This window comes from Heteronotia binoei, chromosome 7 (assembly GCF_032191835.1).
Source record: "Heteronotia binoei isolate CCM8104 ecotype False Entrance Well chromosome 7, APGP_CSIRO_Hbin_v1, whole genome shotgun sequence".
Classification (NCBI taxonomy): Eukaryota; Metazoa; Chordata; class Lepidosauria; order Squamata; family Gekkonidae; genus Heteronotia; species Heteronotia binoei.
Window position 1 is genome coordinate 17,838,255 of NC_083229.1, and position 18,747 is coordinate 17,857,001.

General features: G+C 47.1%; 1 protein-coding gene across 1 annotated transcript in view; it reads right to left on the minus strand.

The window, feature by feature from the left end:
- Positions 1–18,747, minus strand: part of TG (thyroglobulin) — a 234,104-nt gene that overhangs the window by 176,166 nt on the left and 39,191 nt on the right. The window contains exons 17-21 of the mRNA XM_060243108.1: positions 17,621–17,732; positions 14,569–14,769; positions 6,107–6,319; positions 3,606–3,760; positions 715–871 (exon numbers count right to left, since the gene is read on the minus strand). Coding sequence (XP_060099091.1) covers positions 715–871; positions 3,606–3,760; positions 6,107–6,319; positions 14,569–14,769; positions 17,621–17,732 — 838 coding nt within the window. The remainder of the gene's footprint in view (positions 1–714; positions 872–3,605; positions 3,761–6,106; positions 6,320–14,568; positions 14,770–17,620; positions 17,733–18,747) is intronic.

Consider the following 18,747-nt stretch of genomic DNA (forward strand, 5'->3'; position numbering starts at 1 on the left):
GGGTGGTTTGCCATTGCCTTCCCCAGTCATCTACACTTTACCCCCAGCAAACCGGGTACTCATTTTACCAACCTCAGAAGGATGGAAGTAGGCGTGTGCATTCGGTAAAGACAAAACGTGAAAGAAAAAAAAAATGAAAAATGTCCTTTTTGGCTATTTTAGGCTTTCATAAAGCCGAGTCAGATTCTCTATGGGATTTTGCCATTGACTAAAATGGCCCATAGAGTATAACTGAACCGGGAAAAAATCGGGAATACCGATTTTTATCAGGTTTTTTTTTCCCTTAACCTAATATGAGATTCGGCTTTCCAAGGGAATAATGTTTTTTTTGTTGTTTAATCAATCCAAAACCGAATGATAATGAATTTTTTTCTCTGTACATCCCTAGATGGAAGCCTGAGTCAACCTTGAGCCTGCTACCTGAACCCAGCTTACGCCAGGATCGAACTCTGGTCGTGAGCAGAGCTTGGACTGCAGGACTGCAGCTCTACCACTCTGCGCCACGGGGCAATACAAATCACTCATTTGCTGCGCCAAAACGTCTGCAAACTCCAGCCTTTCATTCTTTTTGAAAGGAAGGAAAAATCTTCTTATAGATTTTATGTCATCCGTGACTCTTCTGGTGCATGGTTTGCATGCTGGCATCTTCAAGGGACGGCAGGCAGCAACCGTTTGGGCTGCGGCAGACTGGCCAAAAGAAACATCTTCTCTTACCGACGTTGTGTAAATCAGGAAGCGAAGCTGCTGGGATATCCTCCAGCACAGCTGTCCACATGACGTTCACTCCCAAACGGTCGGCGGACAAACACTCCACCCGGACAGCAGAATCACTGCAAACAGGAACCGAAACCAGGCGTTCGAGGGCATTGACCTTGAAGAAAGAGAGATTTCGTGCAAAACTTTTTTACACGGGGCAATAAGCTGTGGCTGCACCGAAGCCACCTTCTCCTGAGTCCACCCCAGACCCTTGGTCTCAGCATTGCCTTTTGTGACTGGCAGAGAATCTCCAAAGTCTCGGAGAAACTTTTTCATACACTATCCAGTGTTACGGGTATTGAACCTGAGACCGTCTGCATGTCAGACAGAAGCTCTGCCGCTGAGCCATGACCCCACTCGGAATCGACTATTGTGAATCACTGAAGTCAACCAAATGGACCCCATTTCCCCGGGTCTCGCATTTATTACCCCAAAAAGCCAGTGTGTTATAGTGGTTAGACTGCTGGGTTGGGAGACCCAGCCTGAATTCAGATGGCCAATTTGAGCTGACAGAGGCACAGCCCCCCCTCCAGGTGGATTAAAAAAGCACCACAGAGTTTTCCTCCCAAATGGCTAGAGCGTCCAGCGCACAATGTCACTGGCGCGATGACATCACTTCTGAGTGATGTCATTGTGCCAGTGACATTGAAGGAAGCTCCCTCTGCCGGCCCAATGTAGGCCAGCAGGTTGGGGACCTCCAGAGCGGGACATAAGTTTGCCAAGTCCAATTCAAGAAATATCTGGGGACTTTGGGGGTGGAGTCAGGAGACATTGGAGGTGAAGCCAGGAACAAGGGTGTGACAAGCATAATTGAACTCCAAAGGGAGTTCTGGCCATCACATTTAAAGGGACCGCGCACCTTTTAAATGCATTCCCTCTATTGGAAATAATCGATAGGGGCACCTTCCTTTGGGGCTCATAGAATTGGACCCCTTGGACCAATATATTTGAAACTTGGGGGATATTTTGGGGGGAGGCACTGGATGCTGCGCTGCAAATCTGGTGCCTCTACCTCAAAAAACAGCCCCCACAGAGCCCCAGATACCCACGGATCAATTCTCCATTATTTCCTATGGGAATAAGTCTCCATAGGGAATAATGGAGCTCCCAGCAGACATTTCCTTCCCCTTCCCCCGCTTTCTGAAGCAGGGGAGGGCCTCCAAACCCTGTCCCCACCTGGGGATTGCCAACCCTAATGGGAGAACCCCTGCCCGACCCGGGGAACTTGGCAGCCCTAGCTACATGAGGGGCGGGGTGTGGTCTAATATGCAAAGGAGCTCCTGATACAAAAAAAAAAAAAAAAACCCTGGAGACCTCCAACGAATTCCTGGGTTGCTATGCAGAGGCAGGCAAAGGCAAACCACCTCTGCTAGTCTCTTGCCTTGAGAAACCTACGGGTTGACCATTAGACATCTGTGAGTTGATGGCACTTTATACACATAGCGGGTGATACGAACGACTGCTGCTTCAGACCCTGGAGAGCCACCGCCAGTCTGAGTCGAAAATACAGACCTTGATAAGACAAATGGTCTAGTTCAGTATAAGCAGAGGTGGAATTCTAGCAGGTGCTCCTTTGCATCTTAGGCCACACACACCCCCGATGCAGCCAATCCTCCGAGAGCTTACAAAAAAGAATCTTGTGAGCTCTTGGAGGATTGGCTACATCAGGGGTGTGCGGTCTAATATGCAAAGGAGCTCCTGCTGGAATTCCACCCCTGAGTATAAGGCAACTTCATATGCTCATGCATATCACCGGAGTCAGGGAAGTGACAATCGATTGATCCTTCAATGACCATGCAAAATAATAAAGAACCTCTCCCTTTTTTGGGCTTTGACCTTTCAATTCATTAAGAGTCAGAACAAATGGCAGCCATATAATCAAAGTTTATTACTCTTGTCTGGTCTTTTGAATCTGTTAAGCATCTTCGTTCTATTGCATGCTAACCTACCGTTCACCCTCTACCTATATGTATAGACTGGGAATTTCCATTTCACTGTGTGTGAAGAAGTGTGTGAGCACACAAAAGCTTCTACCTCAAATAAAAAATTGCTTCGAGGTGCCCCTGGACTCAAAGAAGAAGAATTGCAGATTTATACCCCGCCCTTCTCCCCGAAACAGAGTGGCTTACAATCTCCTATATCTTCTCCCCCCACAACAGACACCCTGTGAGATGGGTGGGGCTGAGAGGACTCCCACAGCAGTTGCCTTTTTAAGGACACCTCCTGCGATAGCCATGGCCGACCCAAGGCCATTCCAGCAGGTGCAAGTGGAGGAGTGGGGAATCAAACCCGGTTCTCCCAGATAAGAGTCCGCGCACTTAATCACTACAGGTGAAGAAGGTCTATGAGAGCTATGGCCGACCCAAGACCATTCCAGCAGCTGCAAGTGCAGGAGTGGGGAATCAAATCCGGTTCTCTCAGATAAGAGTCCACACACTTAACCACTACAGGGGAAGAAGGTCTACGAGAGCTATGGCTGACCCAAGGCCATTCCAACAGCTGCAAGTGGAGGAGTGGGGAATCAAACCCGGTTCTCCCAGATAAGAGTCCGCACACTTAACCACTACAGGGGAAGAAGGTCTATGAGAACTATGGCTGACCCAAGGCCATTCCAGCTGCTGCAAGTGGAGGAGTGGGGAATCAAACCCGGTTCTCCCAATAAGAGTCCGCACACTTAACCACTACAGGGAAGAAGGTCTATGAGAATTCTGGCTGACCCAAGGCCATTCCAGCAGCTGCAGGTGGAAGAGTGGGGAATCAACCCCGGTTCTCCCAGATAAAGAGTTTGCACACTTAACCACTACACCAAACTGACTCTCATTTGTTCCATGCATTAACAGTAACTGTACCTGCAGGTGACAAAGCCCTCGGGCCTTCATCTCGTCCAGGATGAAGATCTCGAAGGCTTCGAGCAATCCGGAGTAGTCAGGACTGCAGGCCTTCTCAGCAGGCAGCAGGAGCTGAAAGTGACTTTGTACTTGGACAGTCTGGAATGGCTGGAGCTCTGAACATGGAACAGAAGGAAAAAAGGGCGAAATGAAGCATCACCTTTTCCCTCTACATCAAAGTATTCTTTTCCTTTCTGTTGCATACCTGAAGGGTACCTGAAGAAGTGAGCAGTGACAAACGAAAGCTCATCCCCTGCCGCAAATTTTGTTAGTCTTTAAAGTGCTACATGACTCTGGCTCAGGGGTGGCCAAACTGTGGCGCTTTCACACATACTCTGTGGTTCTTGAAGCCCCTACTGCTCTGCCGGCCATCTTGGAGAAGGCATTGGTCTCTTCTCCAAGCCAAGCTAGCCAATGGCTTTGAGAATGCATTTAAAATTAAAGTTGCCTTCTTTCCACCTCTCCCTCCCCCATCTATGATGGCACCTGAGATTTGGCCACTGTGTGACAAAGAGGGTTGGACTGGATGGGCAATGAACCTGATCCAACATGGCTTCTCTTATCTTCCTTCCTTCCTTCCTTCCTTCCTTCCTTCCTTCCTTCCTTCCTTCCCTTCCCTTCCCTTCCCTTCCCTTCCCTTCCCTTCCCTTCCCTTCCCTTCCCTTCCCTTCCCTTCCCTTCCCTTCCCTTCCCTTCCTGTTTCATAGTTCTCAAACATCTAATGTTCATGTCTTGTGGATCTCAAACATCTGACTTTCACTCTATGTGGCTCTAACATTAAGCTATTCAGTAAACAATAAAATAGGATTAGGGCTGTAGAACCCAGGGCTTCTTTTTGTAGTAGTAACTCATTTGCATATTAGGCCACACCCTTCTGGTGTAGTCAAACCTCCAAGAGCTTACAGGACTCTTAGTATAGGGCTTACTGTAAACTCCAGGAGGATTGGCTATATCAGAGCTATCAAAAAAAAAGTCCTTGTAGAACCCATCAGAAATCTAACGCCAGAACTGACACAAAGCATAAATCTTTAAAATGACATATGAAATTATATAAGAATTACATAGTAGGATCCCAGGTTCAGTAAGCTAAACACAGTAGCATAAACCACAGTCCCTAATAACTTGTCTAAGACAGACAGATTTATATATGAGCACTGGCACATTTCCAAGATGATACTTGGAATAGTGGGAAGTCCAAACCGGAACTGCTTTACACAGAGGAGGGATTAAAATGTGGCATTTGCTGCCAGAGGACGTGGCGATGGCCACAAGAATAAACAGCTTCGAAAGGGTATTAGACCAATTCATGGAGGATAGATCTATTGCTGGCAAAGACAGAATGGGTAATGACACCAGCCAATATTCAGAGGAGTGTTTTTCCCTGTCGTGGTTGTTAAGCCTTCAAAAATATTTTTTCTTAAAAAGCCAGGAGACAGTCAAATCAGCAAAGATGACAATAAATCTACAGAGCTGATTCTTTCAAGGTGGGGAAAATAGCACAGAAGTCACAAGCTGTACCTTCCCGCTTGACCCATCTGCAGCTCAGATGTTGAGCTCAAGAGTCAGTGTCTCTATCAAATCACATTTACTTGGATGCAAACTCCTCTGAGGTGCTTTAGGGTTGCCAACTACAGCTTGAGAAATTCCTGGAGATTTGGGGCTGGTGCCTAAGAAGGGCAGAGTTTGGAGCAGGAAAGGAAGTTCGGTGGGCGTGCAATGTCACTCTCGGTCTTGTGTTTCTTCTAGACTCTATGGTGGCCCACATGGACCATATGGTGGACTCTATGGTGAATCATAGTGTCTGCCCTCCAAAGCTGCAATTTTCTGATCTATGTAGCTGGATTGTCAGTTGTAACTCCAGGAGAACTCCAGGGGCCCCCTGGAGGTTCGCAACCCTAAACTTAATTCCAGGCAAATGTGTTTCAGCAAGAAAGAGGATGGAGAATGTAGAACTGCAGTCACAAGCAAATTAGTTTATCCTTTAGTCGCTGCTGGTAAATAGCCATGGGTGTAAATTAGCTTCTATTAAATGCTCTGGTTTTCCATATCTTTCTGAGGTAAAATTGAAGTGCTGTGGGCAGGAGTGACTGGTGAAAGGTTTTTAATCTCCACAAAACCTTTTACTCCATGTGTTCAAAGTAGGGCACACAAGAGAGAGAAAAGATTAGAACTGCAATCATTAAAGTCAATTATAAAACAAACAAAACAGGTAGATGTCGCCATAATGTGTATATTTTATACCACATTTGAGTGATCCACATTTGAGAGGGATCCACTCTGCGTGACTGAAGTAAGCTGAGGCAGCCGTTTTGAGGCTGGCTCCGCCTCCTGCAGCAGCCATTTTGTGGCAGCCATTTTACAGTTGCGCCCATCACGCTGTGTCAGAATTCCAAAAATGCCCTCAGGCTCAGAAAAGTTGGGGACCTCTGAAACAGAACAAAACAGCCACTTCAGCGACTTACTTTGACAGGTTTGCAAGTGTGGTGGATCTCCTACCCAGAGCTTGGTCTCTACATCGCAAAGAAACATCTCCCCACTGGAAAAAGCCCTGTGGAAGCCTGGATAGCATATCACCCAGCACTGTTGAGTTACTGTAGTCGTCAAGGATGTGTTGTTGCAAAAAACCTGTCCGTTGACCACATCAGAGGTGTCAAAAGGCAAGCGGCACTGAGGACCTGGGAAGGCAATACAGAAAAATAAAGGAAAATCAAGTTACCCAGTCACGATCAGGAGAGAAATATGTTGCAAGTGGATGACGGAAGATAGAAAAGTTCCCACCTGGCAATTAAACAGTGTGCCCAAGTGACTTCCAGAAGTTATGTAGGCATATCATGGTGACAGTCTGGTTGGGGGACAAAAACTCTATGGTAGAATTAGCCTTTACCATAGAGTCTTTGCCCAAAAACCAGACCATCGTTCTGACGGCCCCGATATGCCTACATCTCTGCTGGGTCACACCGAAGTCATGTAGGCATGACACTAAAGTTATTGGATGTCCCTCCCTTTTTTAGGGGGTACGTCACCCCACCAGCCAGCTGATTGACAATGGAGAGGTGGGGAATGGCAGTGGGGGACCCCCACCAGAAGGCCTGGCAACCCCACCAAGAAAACACAAACCACCAGAAAGAACTGTTGGGTTGACAGGGAAGTGGAGGGATGCTAACTGCAGGATGGGAAATTCCTGAAGATTTGTGGGCGGAGCCTGGGAAGGGCACGGTTTCGTGAGGGGAAGGAACTCAGCAGGGAGCGGATGCCATAGACTCCGCCCTCTGCAGCTACCATATTATCCAGCAGAACTGATCTCTGCAGTAGGGTTGCCAGCTCCAGGAGATTTGGGGTGTGGAGCCTGAGGAGGACAAGGTTGGGAGAGAGACTGCAAGGCCACGGAGTCCACTTTCCAAAGTGGACATTTTCTCCAGGTGAACTTTGTAGTAGCAGGAGATCTCTAGCCACCACCTTCAGGTTGACAACCTTCCTCTGTAGTCTGGAGATCAGTTGTAATTCCAGGAGAACTCTGGCTCCCACCTGGAGGTTGGCAACCCTAGGCCCATGTCAGAGCCTGGAGTTAATTCTTGCCTGTTTTTATTCTGCTTTGCAACTCCAAGAGCTCCACACTGAGAGTCACCAGCAAATCAGAAGATTCAAGGCCTAACTGACGGAAGCTGACAACCAATGGGCATCTTGAGCTTAATAGGAGCATCATCAACATTTAGGGTTGCCAGGTCAGACTCAAGAAATATCTGGGGACTTTGGGGGTGGAGCCAGGAGACTTTGAGGGTGGAGCAAGGGTGTGACCAGCAGGAGTTCTGGCCATCACATTTGAAGGGACGGTGAGCCTTTTAAATGCCTTACCTTCATTTGGGGCACCTTCTTTGGGGGCTCATAAAATTGGACCCCCAGTCCAATCTTTTTGAAACTTAGGGGAGGGTTTTGAGGAGAGACATCAGATGCTATGCTGAAATTTTGGTGCCTCTAACTCAAAAAAACAGCTCCCGCCCCAGAGCTCCCGATACCCATGGATCAATTCTCTATTATACCCTATGAGAATTGGTTTCCATAGGATATAGTGGAATGCCCAGCAGACATTTCCCTCCTCCCACTCCATTTTCTGCTAACCCTGAAGCGGGAGGAAGACCTCCAAACTGGGGGATTCCCTGCCCCCAACTGGGGATTTGGCAACATTTGGTTGGATCATGTGGCTCCATTAAGTTAATGGTGGCAATTTCCTTTATCGCAGGAATATTTCCACTGAGAGAAGACTCTGTTCATAGGAGGGAAATGTGGCTGTTAGAAGGCAAGACCTGCGACATTCACCTTGTCTGTTTTAGTGAAGTTACCCCACCCACTCCCATCCCAAGAATGAAACTTCCTGTTTCCCCAGAACCATTTTGATAGGTTTCATTGCCCACTCAGCAAGTGTCCTCTCCATACCGAATTGATCATCAAGCTGTAATTATGGTTTTCCCCCTTTGCACTGCTGAATTTTAAATATACGACCATCTGGATTCTGTGTGTGTTTAACAAGAAAAGCAAACATTTGTCACTCAGTGGGAGATTTTTGTAAGTTTCCAGTCTATCATTGCTGTTCAGTGACAGGGCATTGTCTGGGTTACGCAGGCCGACATAGCCACGCTGATCCATTCCATCGTAACCCCTTGCTAGACTACTGTAACACGCTTTTTGTGGGGCTCCCCTTGAACACAACTCAGAAACTTCTATTGGTACAAAATGCAGCAGTCTTGGCTTCTGTCTGTGGCCAGCTGTTCAGAACACATAACGCTATGCTTCAACATCTGCACAGGTTACCTATTAACTCCTGGGTCCAATTCAAGGGGCTGGTGTTTACCACGAAAGCCCTTCATAGCCAAAGACTCTCACATCTGTCAATATATATTCCACCGGCACCAACTGCATTCTTTGGATGCCCTTGCTGTTGCTTCCCTTAAGCCAGTTCATCTCAGCTCAGACATGGGCCACGTTATGATATTGGATATGATACTGGATTTATATCCTGCCCTCCACTCCGAATCTCAGAGTCTCAGAGCGGCTCACAATCTCCTTTATCTTCCTCCCCCACAACAGACACCCTGTGAGGTGGGTAGGGCTGAGAGGACTCTCACAGCAGCTGCCCTTTCAAGGACAACCTCTGCCAGAGCTATGGCTGACCCAAGGCCATTCCAGCAGGTGCAAGTGGAGGAGTGGGGAATCAAACCCGGTTCTCCCAGATAAGAGTCCGTGCAGTTAACCACTACACCAAACTGGCTCTTTGGAATGGGTTGCCTGAGAAGATGCAAACCTTTGCCCCTTGGCAGGGATGGAGTTCTAGCAGGAGCTCCTTTGCATATTAGACCACACACCCCTGATGTAGCCAATCCTCCGAGAGCTTACAAGGCTCTTTTTTGTAAGCTCTTGGAGGATTGGCTACATCAGGGGGTGTGGCCTAATATGCAAAGGAGCTCCTGCTAGAATTCCACCCCTGCCCCTTTGCTATTTTACGGAGTGTATAAAAGCATTTTATTTCAGAAGAACCTTTCTGTGGAACAACGTTGCTGGTGGGACATGGCAGATAGTTTTTGCTGTTGTTTATTTGAGTAGGTAATTTTAGGATGGTGCACCTTTACAGCTTTTGCTTTATTTGTGTTGCCTATATTTTTAGTTTATTCATTGGTGTTGCATGTTGAAAGCCCCTGGAGTCTCAGGAAGATAAGTCTACCAGTGACTACTAGCCATTGTGAGTGAGGGGAACCTCCACATTTTGAAGCACTAAATCTCTGAATTCCAGAGCCATGTGGCAACACAAGAGGAAGGCCTCAACCTCTATGCCCTGTTGTTGGCCCTCCAGAGGAACTGACTGGCCACTAAGTGAGACAGGAGGCTGGACTAGATGGACCACAGGTCTGAGCCAAGTGTTCTTCTTATGTTCTAATGGAGGCCTCAGCCTCTATGCTCTGTTGTTGGCTGTCCAGAGGAACAGGCTGGCCTCTGTGTAAGACAGGATGCTGGACTAGACGGACCACTAGTCTGATCCAGCAGGGCTCTTCTCATGTTCTTATCAGGGGAAGGCCTCAGCCTCTATGCCCTGTTGTTGGCCCTCCAGAGAAACTGGTTGGCTACTAAGTGAGACAGGATGTTGGACTAGATGGACCACTAGTCTGATCCAACAGTGCTTTCTTATGTTCTTATGAAGGCCTCAGCCTCTATCTGTTGTTGGCAGTCCAGAGGAACATGTTGGCCACTATGTAAGACAGGATGCTGGACTAGATGGACCACTGGTCTGACTCTGATCCAGCAGGGCTTTTCTTATGTTCTTAATGTTTCAAATGAAAAATAGATTCCAGACAACAGGAACTGCATTTTAATGCTCCCCTACCAAAACAACAACCACCCTCACCGCAAGCAGAAAATTAGCAGTGCAGGGATATGGCTGAGCTAGAACCTTTCTTCCTGATATGCTACCTTTCTTCTGACAGGAAACTTTTTACACAGGGGGTATTCCTTTAAAAAAAAAAAAGGTGTCTCCTATCTGTGCTCTAAAATTGCATTCTGGTCCATTCTGTTGCCTTGGCACTGGATTTTGTTCATTCCCCTGCAGCCTTCTTTGAAAATATTTTCCCTGTATCTGAAAAATACGGTGCAGCACAGAGAAGAGATGTGGGTGGTAGAGAGAAGCGTGGCATTAAAATCCCTGTCATGCACGTTGTGGAGAAATGCCATTTTGGCTAGTCTTTTACTGGGAGTTGGTTGGAGGAGTCTATTAAACTCTGGAAGCAGGTTTTGGGGCCTAGTCTCCTCCTCCTCCTCCTCCCCCTCCCCTCCTATCTGGAAGCAGCAATTGTGAGGAGGCCTCCTAGAGAGACGGGAAGTCTTTCAAGCTTAGGGTTGCGAATCCCCAGGTGGGGGCAGGGGATCCCCCAATTTGGAGGCCCTCCCCCTGCTTTCATAGGGTTGCCAAGTCCAATTCAAGAAATATCTGGGGACTTTGGGGGTGGAGCCAGGAGACATTGGGGGTGGAGCCAGGAGCAAGGTTGTGACAAGCACAATTGAACTCCAAGGGAGTTCTGGCCATCACATTTCAAGGGACTGAACACCTTTTAAATGCCTTCCTTCCATAGGAAATAATGAAGGATAGGGGCACCTTCTTGGGCTCATAGAATTGGACCCCCTGGTCCAATCTTTTTGAAACTTGGGAGGTATTTTGGGGAGAGGCACTAGATGTTATACGGAAAATTTGGTGCTGCTATCTCAAAAAACAGCTCCCCCAGAGCCCCCAATACCCACTGATCAATTCCCCATAATTCCCTATGGGAATCGTTCATGTAGGTGCTTGATGGCTCTGGGGGCGGGGCTTCTCCCACCGGCCAGCTGGCTGGGGGAGGGGGGAAGCCTGTAAAACCAGGGGATCCCCCTCTGGGACCTGGGGATTGGGAAGCCTACGCTTTCATCAGAAAGCAGGAGGAGGGGAGGGAAATGTCTGCTGGGAACTCTATTATTCCCTAGGGAGATTTATTCCCATAGAAAATAATGGAGAATTGATCCGTGGGTATCTGGGGCTCTGGGGGGGCTGTTTTTTGAGGTAGAGGCACCAAATTTTCTGTATAGCATCTAGTGCCTCTCCCCAAAATACCCCCCAAGTTTCAAAAAGATTGGACCAGGGGGTCCAATTCTATGAGCCCCAAAAGAAGGTGCCCCTATCCTTCATTATTTCCTATGGAAGGAAGGCATTGAAAAGGTGTGCCGTCTCTTTTAATGTGATGGCCAGAACTCCCTTTGGAGTTCAATTATGCTTGACACAGCCTTGATCTTGGCTCCGCCCCCAATGTCTCCTGGCTCCACCCCCAAAGTCCCCAGATATTTCTTAAATTGGACTTGGCAACCCTATTCAAGCTGGTCTTCCAGAAGGTTGCGGGACAGTACACCAGTTCCTGGGTGGGAACTGGGTTTTATATTAGAGATTTTCGGCGGGAAGCCTTCGCTTTGAGTTTGAGTTCAGTCTTGGAGATCAGTTAGTTCAGAAGGTATGGTCAGGCTTGCAACAGCCCAAGTAAGGTGCCTGCCCTGTAGGACATCTAGTGAAGGCAAGTAGTATAATAGAAGACTGCAGATTTATACCCTGCCCTTCTCTCTGAATCAGAGACTCAGAGCAGCTTACAATCTCCTATACCTTCTCCCTCCACAACAGACACCCTGTGAGGTGGGTGGGGGTGAGAGAGCTCTCTCAGCAGCTGCCCTTTCAAGGACAGCTCTGGGAGAGCTATGGCTAATCCAAGGCCATTCCAGCAGCTGCAAGTGGAGGAGTAGGGAATCAAACCCGGTTCTCCCAGGTAAGAGTCCACACACTTAACCACTACACCAAACTGGGAGAGAAGGAGCATTTTTTCTTCCTACTAAGATTTGTTGCTTCTGTTCACTTTTTTTAAAAAAATGTCTGTAAATAGCTGTAGGTTGTAAATAAATGTTATGTTTGTTTAAAGGGGAGTCTCTAAGAAATACAGTGCAGCACAAAGAAGAGATGTGGGTGGTAGAGGGAAACGTGGCATTAAAATCTCTGTCATGCACGTCAACCCCAAAAATGCTGGCCTTCGCACAAGCATGCTAGATCGAAGCTGAAAATGGCCCGCAGGGGAATCTCTCCCACATGGAACCAATTAGTTTCATAGAAACCTCAGTGGACGCAAAGGGCATTCCGAAGTTACTGCTGGCCTATTTAATCCGTCTCTTACGATAAAGGAGATGGATTTATTGTCCTTTCCCACCACGGCTGTCTCCTCCGCTGACACGCCGTGCCCCCATCTTCTAACGGTGCCCAGAATTGGGAAAATAAATAAATAAAAGCTCTTCCTTGGCTTTCTGGAAGCATCCACTGAAAGGGAAAACTCAATCAGAGGAAAAAGTCAAGAATCTTGTATTTCTCGAAACGAAAAGTTGCCAGCGCTGGTAACGGAACAGAATTTGGAAGCTCGGAATTTTTAGCTTGAGTTTCAACGGCAAGACTTCATTTTGGGGGGGAAAGGTTTAAATTTCTGAAAGAGGCCCGCGCCGTGAGGCATCGCTGTTGGCAAGATTAGGTTCCTAAATAGTATCGCTTTTGTGCATAGGGTGAAGAACAACAGTGGTGGAATGCCAACCCAGCAGTGACGTAGCCAGAAATTAATATTTAGTGATTGATGATGCAATGCACCGATTAGGGGCCCAGGAGTGGGGGAAGGTCATATGCATACAATAACAGCTTTTGGAACCACATTCAGCTTATTCTCAGAATTAAATATTATTGGTCTTAAAGGCAGGCCTCAGATTCAGCAGGAGCTCTCAGGAGCGCAACTCCTGAACCTTTCTGAGGGTTGCCCCTCCTCCTCCCCACCTTGTCCATTGAATAGTAGGTGCAGCTGCATAACAATCCCTGGATGAGCTTCACCACCTATTTTTCTACAAAGCGACCCCTGCTTTAAAGAGCCACTGGAGTCAAATTTTGTTCCGTACCTCTGCTATGGAAGCTTGCCAAGAGATCTTGGGCCAATCGCTCTCTAACCCAGTTAAGTCCCAGTGCTAGAACCAGCCCACCCAGGGCTGAGCCAGTTTGGATGAGAGCCAGTTTGGTGTAGTAGTGAAGTGTGTGGGCTCTTTGCACTTACCTAAAGCCAAGGCACACGACTGGAAATTTGGCCAGAGTTTATCACCTATCTAAAGCCAAGAGCTCAGAGGATCGCTACTGAAAGTTGACCAGAGCTTTGGAAACTGACTAGACACAGGGGTGACCAACGGTAGCTCTCCAGATGTTTTTTGCCTACAACTCCCATCAGCCCCAGCCATGGGAGTTGTAGGCAAAAAACATCTGGAGAGCTACCGTTGGTCACCCCTGGACTAGAGACTTCTACATGGACTTTTTTTTTTTTTGCATTCTAGACATAAATTATGGCTCTGGAAATGTAACTTTGTATTGTTGAGTGCATGAGCGTGTGAATAACAATTATAACACGCTAATTTAATTAAGATACAGTGTTGTTTGTTTTGTGGTTGCTCAACTTGTACACTGTAGCTTCATGTTTTGCTGAAATTCTAGGTAAGTCCTGGAGATTTCCCAGACTTACCACCAGTGTTCCCTTTAAAATTGCTGAGCGGTCGGGTTAAAACAGATAAAAGGAAGTACTTCTTCACCCAAAGGGTGATTAACATGTGGAATTCACTGCCACAGGAGGTGGTGGCGGCTACAAGCATAGCCAGCTTCAAGAGGGGGTTAGATAAAAATATAGAGCCAGAGGTCCATCAGTGGCTATTAGCCACTGTGTGTGTATATATATACATATATATTTTTTATTTTATTTTTTGGCCACTGTGTGACACAGAGTGTTGGACTGGATGGGCCATTGGCCTGATCCAACATGGCTTCTCTTATGTTCTTAAGCTGAGTTTGTGTGAGCTAGCTCACAGATGTATAGCCTCCAGCTCACACATTTTTGTCTTAGCTCAGGAAGGATGACCCCAGAGCACAACAATTGATGCAGTAGCTCACAACTTTAGTGCCAGTACCTCACAAAGTAGAATTTTTGCTCACAAGACTCTGCAGCTTAGAGGGAACATTGCTTACCACTGATCTCCAGGACTACAGAGGCCAATTCTCCTGGAGAAAATGGCTGCTTTGGAGAGTGGACTCTGTTGCAGTATACCTCAGGGGTGGCCAACGGTAGCTCTCCAGATGTTTTTTGCCTACAACTCCCATCAGCCCCAGTCAGCATGGCCAATGGCTGGGGCTGATGGGATTTGTAGGCAAAAAACATCTGCAGAACTACCGTTGGCCACCCTTGCAGTATACCCTTCTGAGGTTCCTGCCCTCCCCAAAACCCACCCTCCTCCAGCTCCACCCCCAAATCTCCAGGAGTTTCCCAGCCTGTAGTTGGCGACCTTAGTTCAGACCGCAAGCTTGACTCACGTTCACATTCAGGCCTCCGGCTGGCGTCTCGTGTCCCAGGAGCCTCCGCCCCATTCTCAAAGACGCACCAACAGCTTTCCTGGTTGTCATCACATTGCACTGGGGAGAAAACGCCGCTGCTGCTCTCGCACTTGGGCAGGTATCCTCTTCCAAGTTCCCGTGAGAGAGTCTTGGACTTCAGCAGGCTGCAGTAACCAGGGCCTTGGAAATAAGATGAGAAGGTCTGGTCACTCCAGGCAGCTATCCCATCAATGCTCACTCAGAAGTTAAACAGAAGTGTAAAATTAAGAACATATAGCAATAAGTTTCATGTAAGTAGGTTCTGATTGACAGCTGTAAATCAGGGTTTTTTTGTAGCAGGAACTCCCTTGCATATTAGGCCACACGCCCATGATGTAGCCAATCCTCCAAGAGCTTACAGGGCTCTACTTACAGGGTCTACTGTAAGCTCTTGGAGGATTGACTACATGAGGGATGTGTGACCTAATATGCAAAGGAGTTCCTGCTACAAAAAAAGCCCTAGTTGTAATAAATTAGACTATCTTAGCATGTCATTTTATGTGATATTGCAGGGCTTTTTTTGTAGCAGGAAGTCCTTTGCATATTAGGCCACCCCCCCCTGATGTAGCCAATCCTCCAAGAGCTTCCAGGTCTCTTCATACAGGGCCTACTGTAAGCCCTTGGAGGATTAGCTACATCGGGGGGTGGGGCCTAATATGCAAAGGAGTTCCTGCTACAAAAAAAGCCCTGTGTATGGTTTAGATACAGTAGATGAAGCAGTTGTAGAAGAAATGGTCGTTTATGCTTATGTTTCTATGTAAGATGACTGTCGATGTTTTATGTACGATAATAGTTGTGTTTGGTATTATTATGGAATTTGTTATTGTTTTTTGTGTTTTTAACATTTTTCAAAAAGTAAGAGATGCAGAGGCAAGATACTGACTGGGGATCTTCCTGATCACAGGTGATTTTCTATAACATTGCATTAAAGCTTTCCAGCTGTTTCCAGCTGTGGCTACCCAACTGCTTCCTAGAATCCCACCAATCAGGTCATGAAGGCAGCAGTCCTTTGCCACTGTTGCAACTCTCCCAGTAACTGGCCGTGAGAGATAGACTGCCCCTGAAAAGGGAGGCTCCCTTTAGAAGACATGACTAATAGCCATGGATAGGTCTGTCTTCCATGAATTTGTCCAGCTTTTTTTTTTAAGCCCTCCAACCTGGTGGTCTTCGATATTTATTCTGAGAGTGGATTCTATAATAGGGTGGTTTTTAGCCTAAGTGATGTTGTTACTGTAATAGAGAATGAAAGGAAAAGGAAAGGTCCCCAGTGCGAGCACCAGTCGTTTCCAACTCTGGGGTGACGTTGCTTTCACAACGTTTCCATAGCAAACTTTTTATGGGGTGGTTTGCCATTGCCTTCCCCAGTCATTTACACTTTCCCCCCAGCAAGCTGGGTACTCATTTGACCAACCTCGGAAGGATGGAAGGCTGAGTCAACCTCAAGCCGGCTACCTGAAAACCCAGCTTCTGCTGGGGATCAAACTTAGGTCGTGAGCAGAGCTTAGGACTGCAGTACTGCAGCTTTAACACTCTGCGCCACACTTCCTAAATAGCAGCGAAATTGCATTTTTCCCTGGAAGTGGTACCTGGAAGTACTGTCCTGCTGCTGCTGATGGCTACTGCTCAGTCTCCTAAATATGGGGGGGAGGGAGAGGGCAGATCTGAACACCTGCCTTCAAGCATGTTTCTCTTTCTGTCAGTCGGGGCTTTTTTTATAGCAGGAACTCCTTTGCATATTAGGCCACACCCCCTGATGTAGCCAGTCCTTCTAGAGCTTACAGTAGGCCCTTTAAGAAAAGCCCTGTAAGCTCTTGGAGGATTGGCTGCATCAGGGAGGCGTGGCCTAATATGCAAGGAGTTCCTACTACCAAAAAAAAAAAAAAGAAATTCTAATTTGAGACCCCCTTGTGGTCCGCGGGGCTTCAGATATAAACATACCTCCACACCTCACCTTGGTTTCTCTCCCACAACCTGTGAAGAGAGTAGGGTTGCCAAGTCCAATTCAAGAAATATCTGAGGACTTTGGGGGTGGAGCCAGGAAACTTTGGGGGTGGAGCCAAGATCAAGGCTGTGACAAGCATCATGGAACTCCAAAGGGAGTTCTGGCCATCACATTTAAAGGGACGGCACACCTTTTCAATTCCTTCCTTCCATAGGAAATAATGAAGGATAGGGGCACCTTCTTTTGGGGCTCATAGAATTGGACCCCCTGGTGCAATCCTTTTGAAAATTGAGGGGTATTTTGGAGAGAGGCACTAGATGCTAAACTGAACATTTGGTGCCTCTACCCCAAAAAACAGCCCCCCCAAAGCCCCAGATACCCACGGATCAATTCTCCATGATTTGCTATGGGAATAAATCTCCATAGGGAATAACAGAGTTCCCAGCAGACATTTCCCTCCCCTCCCCCCGCTTTCTGACGACCGTGAAGCGGGGGGAGGGCCTCCAAACCGGGGGATCCCCTGCCCCCACCTGGGAATTGGCAACCCTAGAAGAGAGCAGTTACTGCTCTCCCCCCACCCCGTCTGGTCCCTTCTGAGGGCTACTGGAATAAGCTGCACATGCCCAGTTCATCCTCCTGACCTCTCACAAGAAGTACTGGGGCCAGGGTTATAGCGGGATGTGGGGGGGCAGAACTAACAACTGGGGTGTTGTTGCTGTAGGAGTCACCCAAAACTCTACGGTTTCAGTGCAATAGATTGTTGAAAAAATGTAATTAATTAAAAAACCAAATGATTCAACAGCCAAAAATCTTTAATAACGTGCAGGAAAACTGTAACGTAACAAGCAACCCTGAGGTAACACGACGAGAATTCTTGATGGTTTATGCTTATGGAATGAATGTTTCGTTCTGAGAACACAAACGGCTTTATGAAGCTTTCCTCACATTGTGGCCATGGGCAGGAACGGAATAAAATAGATGCTTTCACTAAAACGCTGGCCCGTTTTCAGCGACAATGGGCAACGCAGAGAAGAAGCCGTAGGTACTTACAGTGAACTCTGCCCTTTGAATCTACCCTGCTCCCTTGGAGGACTTCTCCTGACGCAGGGTCGACACACCAGGCCTCTGTCTCTGACTTCTGCAGCATGGCATATGCCCCGGTCTAGAAAGAAACAGTTGCGTTATCATTGTGGAATGGTAGGCTGCGTGTAGACTCATGTTCAGAAACCAGTAGGGTTGTCAAGTCCAATTCAAGAAATATCAGGGGACTTTGGGGATGGAGCCAGGAAACATTGGGGGTGCAGCCAGGAGCAAGGTTGTGACAAGCATAACTGAACTCCAAAGGGAGTTCTAGCCAACACATTTAAAAGGACTGCATTCCTTTTAAAGCCTTCCCTCCATTGGAAATAATGAAGGATAGGGGCACCTCCTTTGGGGGCTCATAGAATTAGGCCCCCTGGTCTAATCTTTTCAAATCTTGGAGGATATTTTGAAGAGGAGTACCAGATGCGATGCTGAAAATTTGGTGCCTCTGTCTCAAAATACAAGTCCCCCAGAGCCCCAGATACCCACAGATCAATTCTCCATTATTCCCTATGGGCATTGGTCTCCATAGGGAATAATGGAGTGCCCAGGAGACATTTCCCTCCCCCCTTGCTTCCTAATGACCCTGAAACGGAGGAAGGGCCTCCAAACCGGGTGGATCCCCTGCCCCCAACTGGGGATTGATTGAAAAGCCTAGAGTTCCACAGAAAGTGACTCAAACAACAACAAAAACCGTGGAAAAATAACGAAAAATTAATGAAAAATACTTCAAAATTGTAACAGATAATTGAACACCTCAGCTTCACACATTATTACATGTAATTACATATTATAGCATATTTTCAAAAATACAAGGTATAAAGTACAAGGGATAAATATTCAAAAGTGCTTGCAGTTAATCATGTCCAATCCAGCTTGAAATACTTGAAGACTATTCAGCCGACTCCGCGGGACAATTAAAGTGCCAGAGTCAAATGTGTTGCAATTGCAGATGATTCTTGTTCTTCAGCAAAGAATTTATGATGTTAAGATGTTGCTTTAAACTTCCTTTCTTTAAAGGCGTTTAATATATAGTGGAGAGTCATTAGCCTCTGGCAGTAAAGCCTGTAATACTGTTTCGGTTGTCTTCATCT